General features: G+C 45.3%; 2 protein-coding genes across 2 annotated transcripts; both read left to right on the top strand.

Moving 5' to 3' along the window:
• The first annotated feature begins 1,578 nt into the window (after positions 1 to 1,578).
• On the top strand, positions 1,579 to 5,407 carry LOC111152169 (HLA class II histocompatibility antigen, DM alpha chain). Its single transcript, XM_022510529.1, has 5 exons — positions 1,579 to 1,744; positions 3,004 to 3,288; positions 3,868 to 4,146; positions 4,376 to 4,504; positions 4,874 to 5,407. Exons 1-5 carry the CDS (start codon positions 1,657 to 1,659, stop codon positions 4,876 to 4,878), a joined length of 786 nt encoding a protein of 261 aa, XP_022366237.1. The 5' UTR covers positions 1,579 to 1,656; the 3' UTR covers positions 4,879 to 5,407.
• A 6,023-nt stretch (positions 5,408 to 11,430) lies between these two features.
• On the top strand, positions 11,431 to 18,528 carry LOC111152168 (HLA class II histocompatibility antigen, DM beta chain). The gene is made up of 7 exons (XM_022510528.1): positions 11,431 to 11,551; positions 13,427 to 13,591; positions 14,267 to 14,548; positions 15,851 to 16,135; positions 17,575 to 17,691; positions 17,851 to 17,886; positions 18,168 to 18,528. Exons 2-7 carry the CDS (start codon positions 13,537 to 13,539, stop codon positions 18,182 to 18,184), a joined length of 792 nt encoding a protein of 263 aa, XP_022366236.1. The 5' UTR covers positions 11,431 to 11,551; positions 13,427 to 13,536; the 3' UTR covers positions 18,185 to 18,528.
• Positions 18,529 to 23,029: the final 4,501 nt, after the last annotated feature.

Below are 23,029 nucleotides of genomic sequence, written 5' to 3'. Positions count from 1 at the left end.
ACATTTTTTTTTTAAGATTTTATTTATTTATTTGACAGAGAGAGATCACAAGTAGTCAGAGGCAGGCAGAGAGAGAGAGGAGGAAGCAGGCTTCCTGCCAAGCAGATAGCCCGATGCGGGACTTGATCCCAAGACCCTGAGATCATGACCTGAGCCGAAGGCAGAGGCTTAATCCACTGAGCCACCCAGGCGCCCCTGATTCAACATTTTCAACACTGACTCATTCTCTTCTTCATCAAATCTGCTTCCATGACATTTTTTTCTATTTTAGTGTAGTCCGTTACTGACGGCCCATTCAGCCACCCAATCTAGAAATCTTAATGTTAGCCTTGACCCTCCACTGGGCTAATCAGTAGCCAAGCCCTTTAGAGTCAACCTCCTAATTATCTCAACATTCTGTTCCATCTCCTCTGCTCATGACTTAATTCAGGCTCTTATTATTTCTCACCTAAATTATTGCTATATTGCTAAAAAAGAGTGGTGTGTGGGTATGTGTGACTTTTTATTTTGATGCAATATACTATAGACTCTGACCAGCAGTTTTAGTTCAATTTTTTCCAAGCTCCAGTCCATCCTTTGAAATGTCAGACTAATTTTTCTAAAATTTAAAATAAGTGAGTTACTCCTTAGTTTTAATATCTATAAAAGCCAGACCCTCTTTGCGGTAAAACACGGCCTATGTGATCTGGTTCTTGCTTAAATTTCTAGCTCATCTTGACATTCCCCCACCCCCCATTTCCAAACAGGGACACAATCAGTAGCCTCTACACCATTTACGTGCAACCACACAGAGGTCTCCAAGAGAAGGAGCTCTGAGTGTCTCTGACCTTCAGGTATTTGTCTGTCCCTTACCCCAGAATGCTTTTCTCTTCCTTCATGTTCTGCTGGTCAAATTGTTTTGTTTTGTTTCTCCAAATTGTTTTTCTTTCAAGATTCTTAGAAGCCTTTACTATGCTCCACCTATTCCTCCACCCTCATTAAGTTACTACTTTCAAAACACTTGGCACATTCTTGTTTGAATACATTCCATTGTTGTGTAATGATTTACTCATTGTCTCACCCCCCCCCCCCCCCCCCCACCCCACTAGACTTTAAGGTCTTTGAAGGCAGGAATACCCTTTATTCATCTTTGTATTTCTAGGCCTGGACCCAATACTAGCACTTATTAAATTTTCCATGTATTTCTGCCGAATGAATTAGAGCTAATGCCTGAGAAATACCTCTCAGAGAGAGAAAGAGCAGGAGGGGGGGCTGCAGGGAGGAGGAGGCGGGGTCTGAAGAGCCCTGGAGTTTGCTGTGGGAAGAGGAGCGTCCCCCCTGCAGCGTTCCGCCAGGAGGTGGTGCTGTTCTGAAGAGGCCATTACCTAGGTTACAGGAGGAAGCCTACAGCTGGGTACTGAAGAGGGATTCCCAGCAGGAAGCAGACGTCCTTCCATTGTCTTCCCTGCCTGGTGAAGAGCCAAGTCTTGAGGAGGTTGCTCGCACCGTGTCTCTCCCCAGCAACTGATGATGTTAAATCTTCCGCTTCTGTGATTGGTTTAGCCAAATGATAAGGGCAACTATTGGAAGCAGCTGGCGGAACATGATCTGGGGAAGGAGTTTGGGGCCCTGGGTCCGCTGGTTGGTAGCTCTGAGCCCACGGTGTGGTGTGAAGCTATGGATCATGAGCGGAGGCGGGGAACTGCACTGCTAAGGCTGTTACACCTGCTGTGGCTGCTGCCCTACTCCCGGACCGCCCCTGAAGGTATGACAGTACCTCTCATTTACTCCAGTCCCGACAGGTTAGAGCCTAGAGAGGCACCCATAGCATTTGAAACCTTCTTTGCATTTGAAGCCTTGTACTTTGTAAGTGGCGGGAAGTACTCTGAAGTAGTGGGAACAATAGCAGAACTGGGAAAGAGATCAACTACGGATGGATGGCAAACAATATTACTTAAGGCCACTTAAGACAATCTCTTGAAACAGAGATTTATTATATCCATTTTACAGATGGGAAAAAAAATGAGACTCAGAGGCTCTAAGTAACATGGTCAAGTTCACACAGCTGGAAGGGGGCAGAGCTGGGATTTGAACAAAGCAAATGTTATTTCACTGTCCTATTTAGTTGTCTACTCTGCACTCTGTCATCAACTCACTTTGTGGTTCTTGGAAAGTCTCTTAACTTTATTGGTCCTTCGTTTCCTTCTTTGTAAAGGACAGGAATGAATGGAAGGATAATCTGGAAGATCCCTTTTCCTCCATGTATCTATTATTCTAGGTATTGAGTACTGGGTGGAAAGTTTCCTGCTAGTGTGTGTGTGGGGGGAGATTCTTGCCGGGAGTTTTGAAGAATAGAGATTACTTCCTGCAACTTTGGGTCCCTCAGTCCTGTCATTGCAGGAGCAATGAAAACGTGAAGACGTTTTCAGAGAGGTTTGGTGCTAATGAAGTGTCTAAAGAAATGCCTGGAGATTGTTTTTTTCAACTTACCATGTTGTCTGTGGGTAAGATGGGCAGTGTCATCTGTGGCTTGGGGAGGCCATGACCATTCCTTTACCCTCCCTTCTAAGACTGGAGAACCCATCCAAGGCCTTCATAAGTCAGTACGGTGGCCTTCTGGGAATTAGACAAAGGTATCTTTTTTTGGGAGGATGCAGCCCTTGCCAGGATGTCTGGCTTGGTGAGCAGAGGGAAGGCGAGATTTCAATTTCCAAATACTTCCTTGGCCAGATACCTCTGTGCAGCGCACACACACGAAACCAACACTGGGACTCCGAATCTGTCACTTTAGACAGTAGACCTTTTTTTACTTTTTAGGACTTTAGACAGTTGGCTTTTCCATGGGCCGGGGAAGCTTGGAGACATGCTGTAATGTCCTCTTCTCCCCCTGGGAGGGAGAACCTAAATAATAGACACAAGGAAGGGTTACACCCCAACCCTACTGCCTGCAGCAGGCTGTGCTATTTTCTAAGCTAAAGAGGAGAAGGAGAACCCCTTCCCTGACCCGGCCTGTCTCCTCTGCAGGTCCTATTCCAGCGTGGCGGGATGAACTGCAAAACCACACGTTCCAGCACACAATGTACTGCCAGAACTGGAGTCCCAGCATCGGCCTCTCAGAAGCCTATGACGGGGACCAGCTCTTCTCCTTCGACTTTTCCCAGAACACCCGAGTGCCTCGCCTGCCTGAATTTGCTGACTGGGCTCAGAAGCCAGGAGATACTTCCACCATTTTCTTTGACAAAGCGTTCTGCCAGTCTATGATCCAGGAAATAGGACCACAACTCGAAGGGCAAATCCCTGTGTCTAGAGGTCAGGGGTGTTTCTGGGGGTGGAGGGAAGGGCTACACCCTTAACCTCCTCTACCTGTATGCTGAATTCTTCCTTTCACACCAGCCGCCTCATCTAATGCCTTCTGGGTCTCTGCGCCACCTATGGTCTGCACTGTTTTCGTTGTGGGACAAAGCCATGTGCCTAGGACATAGTAGGTGTTTAGAACTATTTGTTTTGAACTTGATGAATGCAACAGGGACCAATTGATGTCTGCTGAATATTGATTAGAGCTTGTGTCGCTATGCTCAGTAGGATGGAAGGGGAGAAAGGAAGTATCTGGTGATGTGCCTGTGTTTCAGTAAGAAGACAGTATGTGATTAGAAGCCCATGTGAGGTCTAGACAGGAAGCCCTGCAGGAAGTCAGGGTGAAGGGTCCCAGAGTGGCCGGGGTCTGGCCCTGCCTCTAGGTTCAGGTCTGGTTCTTACCTGGAAGAAGACCACCCTCAGAGCCCCAGCTCCTTCCTCATCTCTTCTCCCAAATCTTCCCTCGCCTCTGTATGCCATGCCCCTTCCAAACTCAGGTACCACCTAAACTCGTTGCCTTGATCCTCCTACCAGGGTTTCCTATTGTTGACGTGTTCACGCTGAAGCCCCTGGAGTTTGGCAAGCCCAACACGCTGGTCTGTTTTATCAGTAATCTCTTCCCACCCACATTGACGGTGAACTGGCGGCATCACTTGGACCCTGTGGAAGGAATCGGGCCCACTTTTGTGTCCGCGGTTGATGAACTCAGCTTCCAGGCCTTTTCTTACTTAAACTTCACACCAGCACCCTCTGATCTTTTCTCCTGCATCGTGACTCACGAGATTGACAGCTACACGGCAGTTGCCTATTGGGGTGAGAACTTTGTCCTTGGACACCTGCTTCCTTTGGGGGGAGAAAAAGGATAGACCCATGGGAGGGCCTTTTCTCTACTTGGGCTTCGTTGAAGTCTATTCTCACTCTGGGCAACTTCCATTTTTCATGCCTCAGTTTCTCCTGTTTTATCCCAGACACCATTTAATTCCCCTGGGTGGGGGGCTCACTGACCAAGTCTCCAGGCTGAACTGCTCCCCGTTTTCTCCAGTGCCTCATAATGCGCTGCCCTCTGATCTTCTGGAGAATGTGCTGTGTGGTGTGGCCTTTGGCCTGGGTGTGCTGGGCATCATTGTTGGCTTAGTCCTCATCATCTACTTCCGGAAGCCTTGCTCAGGTGGTACGTTGGGGTGTCTGGAGTGTGTGGGTGAACCGTGAGGACCACATACAGTGGGGCATGTGGGAGGCATGCCTGGGGTCATCCTGTGGTATGGGAAGGCCTTTGGATGCAGAGGCCTGAATCAGGCACCATGGAGACACCCTTCTGGTTGGGGTCCCCGTTATGCACACATGCAGTTATGGGATCACGGGCGTGGCTTTGAGTGGGAGAGGAGTGATATGGGGGAGCTGTAGGAGGGATGCCTGGAGATGACTTGGGGCCAAGGAGAGATCAACTTCTCCAGGACATGTGGCAGACAGGGAAGGGAGGGACCTATAGGAAGGAGGGGAATCCCCCTGATGGCTTCCCTCCATCCCTCTCTCTCCTCAGATTGATTCTTCCTGACCAGAGACTGGTGCTAGCAGTGTCGACCTTGCATGCATCGACCTTGCATGTATCGGGAGCTCAGGTTTCCTGCATCCCGCCCAGGATCGCTCCTCAGGGCAGGAGTTCCTGGGACGGCCCCAAGGGTGTGCGCATGCGCATTTGTGCAGGTTTCTCAGTTGGGGGCTCTGCTGTCCCCGGGCTTGCACCCAGGGAAACCCAGAGTGGCTTTTCTATCAGGACCACATCCCTTCCCACTTCAGGGCAATAAATCTTATTTCTTAATATTGCGTGGGTTGTCATTTCAAATCCAACATGCCTTAACCTGAACGCGGCTTGCCCTCGTTAGGGAGGAAAATGGGAAAATCCCTAACGCCTCCCTGACTCCTGTTCCCTGGTCTCACTCAGCACCACACCACCGTACGATGGCTTTCACTCCTAACAGTTTGTGCAGAATACGTGAAAAAGAGGGCAGGTCTACTTTCTGATAATCTGCTCACAAAATGGTGGAGGATGCTGATTGCGGATTTTTTTTTTTTTCTCTTTTCATTTTACTGTCTGTGGAAATGTTTATGGCTAGTAGAGGCTGCCTTGAGAAATATGTAACTCCTTTCAACCTTCACCATCGGGGAGACCAGGAACTCAGGAGTGGGAAAAAATGAGCTTTCAAATGCTGTTCTAACTCAGTCCTGTTGGTTCTGTGAAAACAGTGTATTCAAGCTCCTGAAGCGAAGTGAGAACAGCCTGGAAGGGCCCACAATTCACGTGTTCCTCCAAAGGACTTGTTGTTGGGCTGTAGTGGATTATCCAAGGAGAACCCGGGGTGGTGTGCCCTGAGCAGAAGCAAGGGTAGGGGTCACCTGACTACTTCTGGTAAACTACTTTGCATATGCGTTGTGTATTGCATTCCTGAGGGTTTGGGAATTGCTTTGGAGGAGGGGGTGGTGTTCAAGTTAAGAGTGAAATGTTTTGGTATTGGTGAGAGAGCCTCTGTTCTTCACATTGTACCAGAATCTAATCTAAGGGGAAAGATCAAGTTCCCAGGAGTTGGCACCTCCTCTAAACCATCTCATTTCTAATAGCAGCAGGCTTCCTGCTTAATAGTATCCTCTCAGGAACCAGACTGCTGTGGATTCAATTGGAACTGTCAAATTTTAGCTGTGTGCCCTTGGCAAGTTACTTAACCACTCTGTGTTTTGATATTATTTTCTGCAAAAGGATAATGATAATAAAGATGTTCACCTAAATAGGGTTGTTGTGAACCTAAATAAGTTAATTTCTGTAGAATGCTTAGAACAGTATTTGGCACACGGAAAGCTGATCAATACTTAAGCAAGAATTTCCACAGGGGAACTTTAGCGGCATCACTGACTTCTTTCTCTTTTCTGGAACCCACTTCGAATCTACATTCAAGTATTGTATTTTCTCCCTTTGAGATATTTTTCTTTTTCTTTTCTCTTTACTATTCTACAGCTCTCTCTCCACTTTGTAGTTCTTCCTGATTTCTATCTATTCTCCAGCTTATCCAGAAATTTCCTGCCAGTCATGCCTTCAGACTGCTTTTAGACAGATCTTAGACAAGTCACATCCCCTCTATGGACCTCAAATTCCACACCTGTAAAATGATGAGCTTACATTAGATGCTCTCTGATTAGACATCTATGATACTGTCACTTGCAATGCTGGAGAAACACTGAAGAGCCTCTCCAGTCTGGCATCCCCCTTCCCAGCAGGTATCCTGTTCTGGAAAGAATCTGGTTTCACCACTCTTCCTTGACCGAATACTGTGCCCTTTAGGCTTCCTCTCACTGGAATGCCTTCTCTATTCTGCTCCTCTTGTTCCCATCTTATTCAATACTATAGATCCAACCTAAGTTTGACTTCTTCTATGAACCTAACTAACACTAATCCTGCAGTCTTTTTTTTTTTTTTTTTAAGTTTACTTAAGTAAATTTAAGTAATTCCTATACCCAGCATGGGGTTCAAACTCATGGCCCCTAGATCAAGTGTTTCATGCTCTGAGGACTGAGCTAGCCAGGTGCCCCTCCTGCAACCTTAACTGATCTTTATTGAGCTCTTCTAAGATTTAATGTACTTCCGCTTTGACCCAGACTTTGCTCTCTAGGATATGCTGTCTTATTTCATATGCTAATTTTTCTCACCCAACTAGTTTGTAATTTATGTAACTCAAGGATTATAAACAGTTTATCCTCCTATCAACAGAGCAAGGTAGGTCTCATTTGCCTTTGTCATCACTAACACTTGAAATTATTTGACTTTCAAATGTTGGCAATATGGTGGCAGTGAAGTGGTATCTCGTTTTAATTTGCCTTCCTCATGTTACCACTGAAGTTGGGATTTTTCATAGGTTTCTTGCTCTGTGACTTGCTGATTCATATCTTTTGTCTATTTAAAAAAAATGCATTTTCTTGTCTTTTTCTTGTGAATTTGTGGGGATTTCTTATATAGTCTATGTAACAATTGTATGTCAGTATAAATATTGCAAATGCCTTCTTCCAGTTTGCTACTCACCAGTTAAATTTCCTCTCCTGTATATGTTCCTCTCCTGAATAGAATTATTTAATTCTGACAGTCAGAACCCTCATGGTTTGTGCTTTTATGATCTTAAGAAATCCTTTCCAACCCCAAGGCAGTGAAGTTACAATTTTTGTTGGAATATAAAGTGATAAAATGATGCTCAATTTTCTCAACTAGAATATTTTAGAAGTTTTTTGACAAATTTCAATATAGAAAGCTTGAGGGATACAGAAATTATAGGGAAATAGTCAAACATCTGCTAATTACCTTTAGTTACTAACTCACAAAATTAAAATCACATATTTTATTACATACTATATTAATGTAGGGATATTGCTATTTCCACTCACATTTCATAAGACAAATTTATTTTTTTTTTAAAGATTTATTTATTTATTTTAGAGAGAGAGGGAAAGAGAGTGTGCAGAGGTTCAAGAGGGCTCAGGGGGGACGGGCAGAGAGAGAGAGAATCCTAAGCAGATTCTACACTTGGCACAGAGCCCCACATACATAGGGGCTAGATCTCATCATCCTGAGACCACAACCTGAGCAGAAACCCAGAATCAGCTGCTCAACCGACTGTACCACCAGGCACTCCAAACAAATTTATTTTTTTTCTTCTCATGTATTTTTTGATTATGCAAATGACTTCCAAATTTATTTACTTATTTTTAAATAAATCAATCTATTTAAACTAAAATAAACACCAAAATCATTTCATTAATTTCTTCCCTGACCCCCACAGCCACCAATCTGTTCTCCATATCTATGAAATCTTTTTTTCTATTTTGATTTTTAATGTTTTTTAGATTTTGCATAAAAGAGAGATTCCATGTTTCTGTCTTTCTCTGTTTGATTTATTTCACTTCCTATAATGCCCTTGAGATCCATTCGTGTTGCCAGAAAGGGAAGGATTTCCTATTTTTTTAAATAGTTGAATAACATTTCATTGTTGTGTGTGTTATATGTGTCCAGCCATATGGATATGTTATCCATCCAGCCATTAATGGACACTTAGTTTGTTTCCATGGTTTGGGTATTGTGAACAATGCTGAATGAACATGGGGGTACATATATCTTTTTGAGTGAGTGTTTTCATTTTCTTTGGGTAAATAACCCAGGAGTGGAATTGCAAGATCATATGGTAGCTCTATTTTCAATTTTTTTGAGGAGACTCCATACTGTTACTGACTGTTCGTGTGGTCTGTAGGTAGGACTGTAAATTGGTGCAGCCACTATAGGAAACAGTGTGGACTGGATGCCTGGGTGACCCAGTCGGTTAAGCGTCTGCCTTTGGTTGAAGTCATGACCCCCTGGGGGGCCTGGGATCACGTCCTGCATTAGGCTCCCTGCTCAGTGAGGAGCCTGCTTCTCCCTCTGCTTGCTGCTCCTTCTGCTTGTGCTCTCTTTCTTTCTCTCTCCCTTTCTCTCTCTCTCTCTTTCTCTGACCAATAAATAAATAAAATCTTAAAAACAAAACAAGCCTCTTGTATTTACTGGCATCATTTTTGGATAATGTATCTTTTCCAAACAGCTTTGAAAGAGTGACCTTAATTTGAAAAGGAAAAAAACCCAAGGACTTAGGCATAAGGTAATTCTCTTTTTCTGTTGAGTAGTTTTGGGTGGAAAAGCTTTGCCTTATATTTACCTGGCCATATATGACATTTTACTATGCTTGCTTCCATTTGTGTTACTGTTTCTCTTTCATATTTAGATCTTTATTGATCTCGAATTTTTCTGTATAGTGGGAATAAGGATACAACTTTCTTTTCTTCCAAATAGTAAATTGATCTTCTTAATATCATTTACGAAATATTCCACTTATTGATGGGGATTTTATACCAAGTTTCCCTATGTGCATGGATTTGTCTCTGAATTATTCACTCCATTGGTTTGTCAGTTCCTATATCAGTATCATATTGTTTTAATTATTATGACTTTTCATATGTCTTAATACTTGTCAGGGTTCGTTTTCATTTCTTTATCACTCACCTCTCCCCAAATCCCATTTTGCTCTTCTTTATCAAAATTGTCTAAGATACTCATGGATTTAATACCTGTGTACATTTTAGAATCACCTTAACAAGTTCTCCCCAAGCCCTGCTATGATGTGGTTAGGACAGCATTTAGGTTAGTGATACGGGGAGAAATTGACTTCTTCGTTATGTCAGGACGTCCCATCTGTGAATATGTCTCTTTACTTTCTGAGGTGTTCATTTATGTACTTTAATAAAGTTTTCCCTTTTATTCATAAAGTGCTTATACTTTTTAATGTTAAGTTCTAAACATGTTATGGGTTTTATAACTATTATAAATGGCTAGCAATGTTCTATTATTTTCTGATTATTAGGAGTACAGACTTTAGAATCATAAATCCTCAGTTCAAGTCATGGTTCTATTACTTAGTGTTTGGGTAAGTCTGCTTGCTAACCTCCCTCTGGCTCCATTTTCTCATAGTTAAGATGGAGATAACATTATTCAGGAGCTGTGGTGGCAAGTCAGGTAGAATATCCCCCTAGTGGTTTAAGTCATTTGGCTGAAGAATGGAAGGATGATGGGGTAGTTACAGCAGCTGTAACTCCAAAGGTCAGGGTCTGGAGCAGTGAATCCTGTAGAGAAGAGGGAGTGGGAGGACAGAGATGAGGTGTGGATGGAGAGGGTTGAGGTTAGACAGACTAGGAAGTGATGTAGTCCTGGCAGGGTGCAGATGTGTGTAATTTTGAGAAGACATTGAAGGAAGTCACAAACGTGTTCTCATGCTATGGGTTTTATTTTTATTTATTTATTTATTTTAAAGATTTTATTTATTTATTTGACACAGAGATCACAAGTAGTCAGAGAGGCAGGCAGAGAGAGGAGGAAGCAGGCTCCCTGACGAGCAGAGAGCCCGATGCGGGGCTCGATCCCAGGACCCTGAGATCATGACCTGAGCCGAAGGTAGAGGCTTTAACCCACTGAGCCACCCAGGTGCCCCATCATGCTATGGGTTTTAGATTGCAAATGATTGATGGGCTGAACCATTTTTGAGTTTATAAAATTGAAGATTGAGTTAAAGCCGTCTGTCCAGAAGAGGAACCTGAGAACTTATAGGGAGAAACAGAAAGAAGTACCTAGAAGGGATTTATTATTATGGCGGTGCTGTTAGGAAGAGCATGAGACCACATTTGTGACTTCCTTCACTGTGTGATGCCATTGATGCTATTGCAGTTCCTTTGTGTTTTAGTCAATCCAGGCTCCTGGTAGACCTCCAACAGCACCTCATAACATTGCCAAGCTTGTGGCGTTATGTGCCAGGACTGCGATGGCAACTGCCTTCCTCTTCTGAACACAACTTCAGCCCAGTAGTCAGGGCTCACCTCTAATACTCCTCCCTGGAGAGGACTCCCTGTCCACTGTGCCCTCAATGATTTCTCTTTTCTCTTTGAAGTACACTGGCATTACTGCTTACTTGCCTTAAAATAAACTCTTCTCTTTACAGATGTCTGTTCTCACTCCCCAACTGACCTAAAAGCGAGTGACATGGGAACAGAATCCCTGTCTCCTCCCTGGGTATTCCCTGTAATGCTCTGCACAGGAATGCTATGGTTAGTCCACCTGTGGCGCGTGGTGGACAGCCTGGAGGAAGAAGCATGTGAAAGGAGAGGACTGGCTTTCCGGGCTTGGGCAGTGCCAGGAAAAGAGCGACAGCTTGTGGGAATGAGGCTGCGGCTCCCTCACTCCTGCAGTCCTGGCGGTCCTGACACTACAGAAATAGTTATCCAATCACAATGGATAGCACGTGAAACGTTCTTTTGGGTTTATGGGAGGTGGGGGACAGAACTTGGTCTGTAAAATTAGGAGGAAAAGGGGAAGGAAAAAACCTCTTGGCTGAGCACAGGTCTCTGGGTTTTCTGTCCTGCTTTATTCTAAAAAGCACCCTCCGCCTTCTCATTAATAGAGAAGTGAAAACTTCTGCATTTCCTGCTGCTGCCTCAGAGAAGGTTTCACATCTCCTTTGGCTGCCCGAGCAGAGACTAGACATGGCCTCATCTTGCTGGTGGGCGGCCACCCGGGTGCAGGCAGGCACGGGACCTCACCACCAGCAATTCTGTGCAGGCGCGGGCTTCGTAGCCGGTGAAAAGGATCCCAAGCCCTGGCTCCTGCGAGGTCAGGTTCACCGCCTACCTGGTGGGAGGGCGGGGCGGGGAAGAGCATCCGGGGGAAGTGCATTTACAAGTGGGGAAGAGTTTACACAGTATTGAAACTGTCAAAAGAGAAAGTGCAGAGAGACCCTGGTTCTGAGAACAGAAGGAATTCTGAGAACAGCGAAGCAAAGACTTGGATGGTGGAGTGACTTTTCCCTTTATCCTTCTCTCAGTGGAGGCCACCACTGGCTACCTTTATGTGGGTCACCTCCAGCCCCAGGATGTAGTGAGTGTGTGGGTTTGCTCATTTGCATTCACGTGTGTGCGCGTGTCTGTGTGTGAATCTTTGAAGCTCTTTTCAAAACTGTAAAATGGGGACGCTCAACAGATCTTTTAAGGTTATATGAGATAGCATGGAAAGGGCCTACCTAGTGTAGTATCAGTTCCAGAGCAGAAGTTCAACAAATTTTGGACTCGCTGCCTCCATCTTCTGCCCATTCCAGCTCTCCTGATGGCTCATATTAGAGGATGTAGAGTGTAGAAACATCTTATAATGAAGAGGAGGTTCAGAGCAGGGGTTGCTGGGAAACACAACTTCAGTTAATCTCAATTATTACCCAAGTGTTTTGCTTCTGATAGTCATCCTTCTATTCATTTTTGGTACATACTTCTTTTTTCTTCCTAAGTATTGATTTTCTTGAGGTTGGGGACTTTGGGGGAGGACAGGTAAGTGTGGTGTCAAGGGGCTCTCTCCTAGTCCTCTCTCATTTAGCTCACTACTAAATCAAATCTAAAGGTTGCAGAAACTGAGGTGGGGAGACGCAGCCCCGAAGCCACTGGGGAAGAGAGAGAAGACAATTTCAGGTTTTAAATTTGTGAGGGAAGAAGCCATCACAGTTGTACAGTTCACAATGGGATAGGAGGATGAATTGCCATTTAAAATCTGCCTTTTCCAGGGGAAGTAAAGGAGGGAAACTTTATCTTATTTTTTCTAGTGGCTTCATAATGCAGGAACCTGCTCCAGGACAGATAGGACTAGTGGGAGAAACGCATAGGAGAGTGTTGAGTTTGGGCAAGGCAGGAGAGCTTTGAGAATTGGTCCATTCCCAGCTATTTATCAAGGGTTCATGTGGAGTTGTCCTGTGGTCTGCCCAGAGATGGCTCAGACTGGTTGAAGGTAGGATTTCCTGGCTCCAAAAAAGCAGGAAGGACAAAATGCAGCTCTGCAAGAAGCAATGGAATCCCAGGGAAGGATTTTCCAGTCTCCGTCTCTGACCTCTAAAGTGGAATTGTTTCCCCTATTCCCCAGTGGTGCTTTGAGGCCAGATAACCCTGCACGCTCCCTGGGCCTCCTTCCATCTCAACAGCCCTGTCTCTGCCACCTGCTCCAGAAGGGCCTTACAGCTCCTGCCTCCATCTCCCATCTCCGGGTGACAGGGCAGACCAGGGGTTATGCAATATCTTTCTAAGTTACCTCCCTCTAAGGGACAGAGAAGTTACCTAGTCTCTGTCTTTTGGAAGGATATTGAAGGGAAATAGTTAAACCGGTGGGCAGCCCAGGCTACGTATGTTCTGGGAGTATTGGGATTATTCTCTCCACTGATCTAAGGAAATCCATCTACAGACTGGTCTTTCCCACAGGGAAAGAGCTAAGAGACAGAATCCTTTAAAGCCTAGGGCAGGATAAGATTTACCTGGTAACTGGTGATGTTAGGCTGCAGCACTCAGTGATTTGTCTCCTATTTGTCCCCGCCCATCTAACCCATCTGACAACTCTTAGTTTGGGACTGATTTAGAAGAGCTGGTAGGAACAGAATTAGTATCTAGGGACTGGGTGGCTCCAAATCACTCATTTATGGGGGATCAAGGAGTCGGGGCTATATTCTAGTCCGCTCAGGGTCTGGAGATCATCTACCCAGGCTGGAACTACTAGAGCAGGTGAGGACCCAGGGCCCTGGAAGAACTAGTCCAGGGCACTGAATTCCCGGTGTGTCCCCAGAGCAGAGCATGACCACACTCCTGCCTTTGCTGCTGGGTCTCAGCCTGGGCTCCGCTGGAGAAGGTAAGGGTTTCCTGCTTGGGATCCCCTTCCTCTGCTCCTTTGGGGCAAGGGAGTCACTTGGATTTGGACACCCCAGACTCTTTGTCTCTCTGGTATATACTCTGATAGCACTCCCTACCTTTGTATCTTTGTTGCAATTTTAATATAATTGAACTGTATAATTATTTGTGTAATATGTATCTTTTGCTGGAGTGTAGGCAAGGGCAATATCTGTCTTGTTTATTTCTGTATCCTCATATCCTCAGCTCCTAGCACAGTGCCTGGCACATTTGTGTGTGTGCTTCATAAATGTATATGGAGTGAATATTTAATAATATATCCAGCATACAACAAAGCTGACTCTTTCCATTGACCCCTTTTCTCAATCAATAATTCACCTTACTGAAGGTCTTGTCCTGGGTAAATTGTTGTGTTTAAACTAGCAAATAATTTTGGGCCATTCTTGTTCCCATACTTAGTCTCATAAAGAGGAAACGGTAACTAAAAACTTCTCTGCTGCTACCGTCTATTCCCTGACTTGGTGCTCTCAGAGACTCCAGTACACGAGCTTGGTCTGTAGATGCTGCCTGAAGCAGGAAAGCTACACCCCACTCACTGGGTGTAACTGGGGCAGGAACCTGGGCTTGGACTCCCTGCAGAGGTCTCTGAGCTGCCCCCTTTCTCTGGTTCCTGTAGGTGGCTTTATAGCCCATGTGGAAAGCACCTGTCTGTTGGATGATGATGGGACTGCAAAGGATTTCACATATTGTGTCTCCTTCAACAAGGATTTGCTGACCTGCTGGGATCGAGACAAGTCCAAAATGGTCCCTCTTGAATTTGGGGCACTGAATCCCTTGGCCAAGTACCTCTCAGAGTTCCTCAACCATCAGGAATCTGTGCTTTCCCGCTTGTCTAATGGACTCCAGGACTGTGCCACACATACCCAGTCCTTCTGGGGATCACTGACGCACAGGACACGTAAGAAGAGAGGGGCACAACGGGGCTATTGGGAAGCACAGTTAGAGGAGAAGCCAGGGAGAATCCCTCCATCCCTCCATCCCTCTATAGCCAACAGGTTTGAGATTTGTGCAGGAAAGAAGCAGAAAATGTGTGGACCTGGAATGTAAGAAGAGTGAATGTGGACCCTCAAAGGGTTGTTGATGGAGATGGAGCAGGAATAAAGAAAGGGAAGTGATGTTTGAGGCCAATGGGCTGAGAGAGTAAGCATGCTTTCCTTCCATTCAGGGCATCTCATGATGCAGAGTCAAGTTCAACCAGGAGTGTGTCAGAATAACCAGAATACCTTTTTCCAAAGTGCTCATACCTCTTTGTCATAGGTTCTGATGTTTTAGGTCTGGGATGCACCCAGGCATGGGAATATTTAGAAAGCCTCCCTGGGAATTTCAACATGCTTTCTTGCCCCTAATCCCTTGCACTGAGAAGGACTTGAGACTGATAAAAGAAAACATGAAGATCTTCATTAGACAGAGTAATATGTCTAAAATGTGACTTCTGGACCACTTTTCTCAGAATTGCCTGGGGAAGGTGCTTGTTAAAAATACAAGCCCTTGAGTGCCACTATAGATCTTCTCAGTGAAAATATTTGGGGATGCAGCCTAGCGAACCTGCATTTTAACACAATTTCTTGGATTTTTATTTAAGATTTTGTTTGAAAAGCACCAAAGTAGAGGCAAGCAGGAGGGCCACCTAGAAGAATAAACTAGTAGGGAATGGCAATATTAACAATCTCATTAATTCAGATTATGTTAATCCAAATTTAAGAGAGTTAGATCTGAGTTAGGCTCATTTCCTTAAACTATCTGAGGGAAAAATGTTGCTTGATTCAGCCACTTAAGTTTGTTAAATTAGATTTGAGGACAGACATCTTTTTCTACCTTTACAAATCCTAACCTACAATGCTTGATAACTGTTAGCTTATATACTTGAAATAAACATTTCACTTGAAATTATCAGTATATTACTTGAAATATATATTCAGTGACTTCTGAAACAGCTTGCAGTTCAGACCTGGCTTCTGCTTAATGTGATCAACCATAATGTTGGATCAGGAATCTGAAAGAGCAGTGAAGGAATGAGGGGAAATAAAGAGCAAAGCAGGAATAATTCTAACTCCTTTTTCAAAGGGATGTGGAGGCATGGAGTGGGGGTGGGAAGGGTCAGTTGGCAAAAGCCATGAAGAATTGAAGCAGGAAAGAAACCGGGTTGGAGAAAAAGCCAGAATGTTGCCTTCTTTCACGACCACATTTTCTTCCTATGCAGGGCCACCAACTGTGCAAGTAGCCAAAACCACTCCTTTTAACACGAAGGAGAGTGTGATGCTGGCCTGCTACGTTTGGGGCTTCTATCCAGCTGATGTGACCATCTGGTGGAGGAAGAATGGGCAGCCTGTCCCTCCTCACAGTAGTGACCCTAAGATGGCCCAGCCCAATGGAGACTGGACATATCAGACTGTCTCCTATTTAGCTACAACCCCTTCTTATGGGGACACCTACACCTGTGTGGTGGAGCACATTGGGGCTCCTGAGCCCGTCTTCCAGGACTGGAGTAAGTGCATGGAGGGTGGGAGGAATTAAGGTTGAAGAAGAGAGCTACTGTGCATGGGTTGTTGACAAGGAACACCAACATTTTGGCTCAGGGAGTGACATGTGGACAGATCCAGGGAATGACAGCAGGGAGGGAGATGCTGAGAATGAGCAGCCAGTCTGGAGGAACCGGTGGAGGGCTGATGACCAGAGATGAGGCCGTGGGAGACAGGAATGGGAAGAGTTACTGTTGCTGTTGCCATGGTGGTGTGGTTGATGTCATGTGTACATCTGGGGGTGGCAGGGGAGCAGCATGCCTATCCTGAAAAGAGGATGTGGTTTGGTGACCATGTTTTCACAACCAAAAATTGTGATGCAACATTTTAGGATCTTCAGATTTCAACTATTCTGTTGTCTGGCCAGGAATGGGAACCGAAGGAATAAAAAAGCTTTTGGAAGAAACGGGACTTTCTCTCGGCGTAGGGGCAGTTGTGAATTTGGGCTGTTCTGTCAGGGAAGAAAAAGCCTGGTTGGCAAACACTTTGGTTTACATGCTTGGGGGCTAATGAACAAGGAACCAATGGCCACTGCTTGAACCCCAAGATTGGAAGTAGTCAAACGTACCAAGAGATTTGGTACACAGATTTGAGGAAATAGAAGAGTGAGCAATGAGGAAGAGGAGGGGTATCTACGAAGGGCTGGGGAACAGGATCCTAGACTGGCTGCTGAGATTGGGCTCCCCTTTGGGGAACGCTGTCTTGCTGGGCAGCTGAGAAGGGCATGAAAAGCAGAGAGAGGAACCCACATGTGCACCAGATCTCTCTTGGGAAAGTCTCCTCCCCAGCATGTGCCAGAGTTTCCTTTGGTGATGGAATGTTCATTTCAGCATGGTGGGAGGAATCCAGGTGGGGTGGATTCAGAGTCTGATGGGTTCCAGAAAGTGGGAGCTATGGGGTGGGCTGGAGACCGGTTCTAGAAATCTGGAGGTGGACAGGAGGAGATACCTCAGTAGTCAGATAACTCATGGAATGGGATCATTGAGAGTTAAGAAAGGTGGAAAGACATTTTAATAGACAAATACTCTGTTAGAGCACATAAGGGAGCCAACATAGTCACTATGGGGTAAATGTTGAGGAGAATGAGGAATCCTTTATTTTTTGGTGAGAAAACCTTCAGGGTGAAGAAGGGAAAAAAGATGCCCGAGAGGCCCCAGTGTATTAGGACCTAGAAGCTCTGGTGCTAACTGTAGTGAGAGGGTTCCCCCAGGGCTGCTCTAGCAGTAGAGAGCTACAGGATGGGGATTTTTGAATAAAGTCTGTTTCCTTGGGTATAGGTTGGTGTGCGCCAGACTCTTGGCATTGGGCTAAAGCACCTTTGAACTTCCTAGCTGGAAGTCACACTAAATTAAGTTGCTCTGGCAATGGGCAACAGATTGGTTCCACTAAGTTTCTATTTTTGCAGCACCTGGGCTGTCCCCGATGCAGACACTGAAGGTTTCCGTGTCTGCAGTGACTCTGGGCCTGGGCTTCATCATTTTCTCTCTTGGTTTGCTCAGCTGGCGGAGAGTTCGCTCCTCCGGTGAGTGCCGTCCCTGACCTCCTGTTGCCAATCTCACTCCCAATTTCTGTTCACTTTCTGTCTGTGACTGGTTTTCCCATTGCTACCTCATTTGTTGTGAGTAATGCCAGATACTTTTAAATACAGACTGTCCGCTAATCAGATATTTTCTTTTTCCAGGCTACGTTTTCCTCCCTGGGGCCAGTTATCCAGAAGGTAACATCTATGTTAGTTGTTTGCCTCCTGGTCCTTGGGGGGATGGTGGTGAGAAATTTCGGGAGTCAGTGTTGGGCTCAGCTAATGGTGTTTATAGTAGGGGCGAGGCTTCACCAGGATGTAGCCAAGAGCATAATTTAAAGTGCCATTGCTGGGATTAGGAGCAGGAAAGAGGAGCAACCACACCCCCTTCTTCTATCCAATGGAGTGTTTATGGGGAGACAGAGGATGGGGTCAAGTTGGTTTGAAGCCTTATTATTTCCTTTTTATTTCTTCTGCAGGTCAACATGTCAGTTAGAAGAAGAGACCTACACCTTCTATACCACAAGCGAGGAGATTCAGAGTCTTAGTGATGCTGCTGTGTCCCCCCAACATCGTCAGACCCTACACGTTTTCTTGGATCCTATGGTTTCTCCATCCGGATCTTTGAACTTCCCAGCCCACCCTGTGTACACCTTAGCACGCTGGGGGAACTCAATCCTGGGAATATTGTGTAATCAAGTTATTACCCAAGGCTATATTTCTGGGTTGAATGTCATCTGGGGAGGGAGGTTAAAGGCCTTTCTGGAGGTCACAGTGTGCCACAGGGGCCAGTGAGTCACTGGTGATCATCTCTGAGGAATAAACTCTGGTGGAAATATTGTTTTTTTTTTTTTTATGCTTTTTCCTGAGGCCCTGGGGAGGGACCATGAGCAGAGTTATGGGTTGGGGTTAATTCTCTCCTCCTTGAGTGGAGGAGTCAGTATGTCCTCTTAATTATTCCCTCTAGACATGATAGAATTGGGGGCAGTTTTCTGATCTATAATTCATAAAAAGAAATTAAACTGTAGTTGGATGGAGTCACAGAATCAGAGAGAGGCAGGGAATTGACAGATTACTTACCTCATAAGGGGTTTTAGGACGATTGAGTGCGTTCATACTTGCAGATGGTTAAGAACGTTGCCGGCATGTGCTGAGCCCACAGGAGTGATGTTAGTTATTGCTTGTTACTCAACTTTCTGAACCAGACATTGGACCGGGTACTTTACATGTATTATCTCACGGATCCTCATTGCAGCTCTGATGTGGATCCTTAGATAGGACTCAGGGGGCAGAGCTTAACTTCAGATGGAAGTTCTGGGTGGTGATTTCTTCCAAACCCTAAGTGGGGAAAAGCCCATAGCTCAAGTGCATATAATGACCCAGGTGCTGGGCTAAGTGCTTTGTATTTGTATCTCACTTACTTCTTACAATAACGCCAGGAGAGAAAGTTTGTCTCCTTCCGTATCACAGGTGAAGAAAGCAAGGCTCGGAGTGTGGATAACTTGCCCAAGATCAAAGAACAAATTTCCCATGGGATGTTTGTCTACCTTAGCTGGAAGTAAGTAAATGGCTTTACTCAGAGGATCCTCACGCTAGGGGAGCACACCTCTCTCCAGAGCCCCGCTTTCAACCCAACCCGAGGGACGTCTGCTGTTGGGGTAAAGATTTCTCACGGTAGAAGGGAGGGTGCATTTTGTTTCCGGTGAGGGGCGACACCTGCTGGACACAGAAAGCGGGGCTGCGGCATTGCCTTTGGATTACAGTTGGACACCAGACTTTGGGCAAGAAAAAGAAGCCAGAAGTGAATACAAATACTGAAGCAGCTTAGCCTAACGGAATATTGTAGAGGGAGAACAAGGGGTTATGGATGCATATTTGCATGTGGGTGTCTGCATAGGAATACGTAAGATCAGAATCTGATGAGCTGGGGGAAGAGGCAGAAGATAGACTGTAGAACCTTCTTGTGTGCTGCTATCCATGAATGTGTGTGTGTGTGTGTGTGTGTGTCTGTGTGTGTCATGGGGTCTAAAACCCTTCATCCTTGGACCGTTTCTGTGCTGATGGGGACCTACAGAAGAATGGGGGGAAGCACTGTTCTCATCCAAAGTAGGTGCTCAGGGTTTGTCCAACCAGTGAATTGATCTCTTCCACTCCCCTGGTTTCCCCAGAAGGATCCCTGTGATCAAGGGCATTTGTTCTGGAAGGAGTTTCGTGGAGGAGTCAATGGGAGGGGAAAGTGCTCATGAATTCAAAACGATTATTTTCTGAACAAGGCCATATAAGGTTGGAAGACGGAAAGTGCTGTGCGTTGTGGTAATTGGCAAATGTTGGCTCAGAAATTAATCTCTAGAAATTTTATCAGTTTTGTATTTCTTTTTTTTGCATTTACATACAGCATTTAATGATTAAACTTGTGCATCATGTAAATAATCTTCCACTTCTGCTTGACTTAATTTGAAAACTTGCTGTTTAAAGTCTTATGTTGTTTCATTTTCTTTTTTCTATTCATGATTTTTGTTTTTGTTTGGTTGACAAAGCAAATTCTTTTTGAAGTGCTAGTCTGGTCTTGAGGTAGGGCTTTAGGTGGTGTCTCTGCAGGGCTGATTTTGAGGGAGCTGCCCATCCAGAGGGTCTGGGTCTGGTCACAGCAGTGGGAATCAAAGTGACAGGACCCCCAGGGGAAGGAAGGAGAGAGTCAGCTAGTTGGATAGCTTCCAGTCCTCCTCTGGAGAGTCCTGGCAGGCTTCCCTCTGCCCTAACTTTGTGTGTTTGTGTTTTATAGGGATGGCTGTCCGTTTCCAGGTAAGGAGTTAGGACAAAGTGCCACGTAGGTGTCCTGGAATCCAGGAAGCCAGACTAGGGAGAAAAGGGAGGAACTACATGTCCTCACATGGGGTGATGAGCGGTGAGATGGAAAGAAGTAGGATAATGGTGAGCCAGCTCTAGGACTGTGTGAGGAGAGGCTCTGTGTGTGTGTGTATGTGTGTGTGTGTGAGAGAGAGAGAGAGAGAGGTGGTGGGGGGAGAGAGGAGAGAGACAGTTGGGTTGTTGGATTATATCTAATCCAGGTGGTTCTCTCCTTTCTTTCTTTCTTTCTTTTTTTTTTTTTTCCAAAGACTTATTTATTTATTTGACAGATAGAGATCACAAGTAGGCAGAGAGGCAGGCAGAGAGAGGAGGAGGAAGCAGGCTCCCCGCTGAGCGGAGAGCCTGATGCGGGGCTCCATCTCAGGACCCTGAGACTATGACCGGAGCCAAAGGCAGAGACTTTAACCCACTGAGCCACCCAGGTGCCCCGGTTCTCTCCTTTCAATGTTTTGTTCATTTTAAAAGCTGAACTTGGAGTTGGAATTGACTTTAAAGGTCATCTAGTCCACCTGTCCACCCATGAAGGGCTGGTTCTGTGTTCCCAAGGGCACACACAAGGCAGGGAGTCCCTTCAACCCTTGGGGCAGATACCAATACTTTAGAGAACTGTGTTGATTTCAAGTTTGAGGTTCCTCTTTTGATATGATCTCAATCATATGTGGGATGTAAAAATACCGCAACAAACTAATAAACAAACAAAAAGCTGAATCAGACCTATAAATACAGGGGAACAAACTTGTGGTTGCCAGAGGGGAGGGGGGCCAGGGGCTGGGCAACATGGGTGAAGGGGAGTGGGAGACGCAGGCTTCCAGTTACAGAATGAATGAGTCACAGGGATAAAAGGCACAGCGTGAGGAATATAGTGAATGATATGGTAATAACGTTGTGTGGTGACAGAGGGCAGCTACACTTGTGAGCACAGTAGAAAGTATAGAGAAGTTGAACCACTATGTCCTACACCTGAAACAACGGCAACATTGTGTGTCAACTATACTCAGATTAAAAAAAAAAAAAAGACAATGGGAATGAAACTCAAATTTATCACGGGAGGGTGGATCTTCCGTGCTTTTTTCCTGGGTGACAACATGCCCCTGGGTTCCAGCTTCTCTTTGTTTCCTTACTCATGTACACAGTCATGAGAAAAGACAGAAAAAAGCTTGGTATTTAATCTCCATGTTTATTTAGGAAAACTACTTTGCCAGGTCAGTCCCCAGGGGCTGCAGAGAGTGGAAAGACCCCAAACAGAAAAAGATTGCTCCCCGAGGAGGGACTCACCTGCTCTTCTGACCCTTCCTCTCCCAAGTTTCAAATGAGGTTTCTAAGAGCCTTTGGCCAGACTGGTCAGAGGAAGGAAATGAGGAAAGAAATGACTTTCATAGTCCCAGGGCCTCAACAGAAAACAGAAGGCACACTCGAAATAAGACAGTTTAAGGGGAGTCTATTTACAAGGAAGCATTCTCAAAGAAGTAGGTGGGGGATAGCGCCATGTAACCTGGGGGTAGCAGCAGTTGACCTGTCGCTACCCCAAGATTGAAAGAGGCAAGGGACTGGAGGGGTTATCAGAATTCAGAAGGAGAGCCAGTCCTACAGTGTCACTAGCTTGCCAGCAACAGTCAAGGGACACAGGCAGTCTAAGGTGACCTTGCGAAGGAGCCAAAGGAGTAAAGACCTTGACCTTGAGCTCTGCCTGCCTCCACTCTCAGAGCCCGGCTGAAAGCAAGGGGAAGCCAAAGAGTTCGGGAACCGTGATGTCTTACAGGCCAGCACCTGGGACATACCCCAGGTGGAGAAATGTGGATCTAGAAGGACAGATGTAGGAGAGTTGGCACATTCACAACATGAAGGAAAAAAACCGAAGTTGTGGCAGTGCGGTGCTGGAGGGGGCGGAAAGATGCAAAACTTGGATTTCCTTTGGCCTCCTGCGGGGACAAAACCTCAGTAATAACAGAAGACTGCCGTTTCCTGCTCAGGGACCTGAGAGAATACTCCTTTCTGGTCTCCCCTGCCCTGGCCCAAGGCTTATGTAACTCTTTGTGGACCTTTATTTTTTCCAGATGTATTGTACTGTAAGATTTTTGAGTTCCTCAGAATTAAACTTGAACTTTGATTGCATTTATTGAGCAATTTGGGGATAACTGACTTCTTTTTTTTTCTTAACTGACTTCTTTTTAATATTAAGTCATCTCTTGCAAAAAACAGGGGTATTTCCCCATCTGTACAAATCATCTTGTGTATTCTTTATTATGCTTTTTAAAAATTCACGTTTTCATCATGGTCCCATACACGCTCAGTAAACTCTTTGACATTTTACGGACTTTGTTGTCATTATGATTGATTATCGTATTGTAATTTTATTTTATCAGTTCTTTCTGTGTAGAGAAGTGTAACCGACGTTTCAGAAAATGGGGTGAAAACATAACAACTTTGACCATCTTAACCATTTTGAAGTGTACATTTCAGTAGTGTTAGGTAC

Source organism: Enhydra lutris, unplaced genomic scaffold (genome assembly GCF_002288905.1).
Source record: "Enhydra lutris kenyoni isolate GAN:26980312 unplaced genomic scaffold, ASM228890v2 scaffoldscaffold28, whole genome shotgun sequence".
Classification (NCBI taxonomy): domain Eukaryota; kingdom Metazoa; phylum Chordata; class Mammalia; order Carnivora; family Mustelidae; genus Enhydra; species Enhydra lutris.
Note: the sequence above shows the minus strand (reverse complement) of the source record. Positions and strands in the feature narration are given on the sequence as shown.

Bases quoted from the DNA above. Each gene is read 5' to 3' on its own strand.
- LOC111152169 (XM_022510529.1), top strand. From the start codon at position 1,657: ATGGATCATGAGCGGAGGCGGGGAACTGCACTGCTAAGGCTGTTACAC. The intron at 1,745-3,003 runs GTATGACAGTAC...TCTCCTCTGCAG, and splicing joins CTCCCGGACCGCCCCTGAAG to GTCCTATTCCAGCGTGGCGG. The intron at 4,147-4,375 runs GTGAGAACTTTG...CGTTTTCTCCAG, and splicing joins CACGGCAGTTGCCTATTGGG to TGCCTCATAATGCGCTGCCC.
- LOC111152168 (XM_022510528.1), top strand. From the start codon at position 13,537: ATGACCACACTCCTGCCTTTGCTGCTGGGTCTCAGCCTGGGCTCCGCT. The intron at 14,549-15,850 runs GTAAGAAGAGAG...CTTCCTATGCAG, and splicing joins ATCACTGACGCACAGGACAC to GGCCACCAACTGTGCAAGTA. The intron at 17,692-17,850 runs GTGAGTGCCGTC...TTCTTTTTCCAG, and splicing joins GCGGAGAGTTCGCTCCTCCG to GCTACGTTTTCCTCCCTGGG.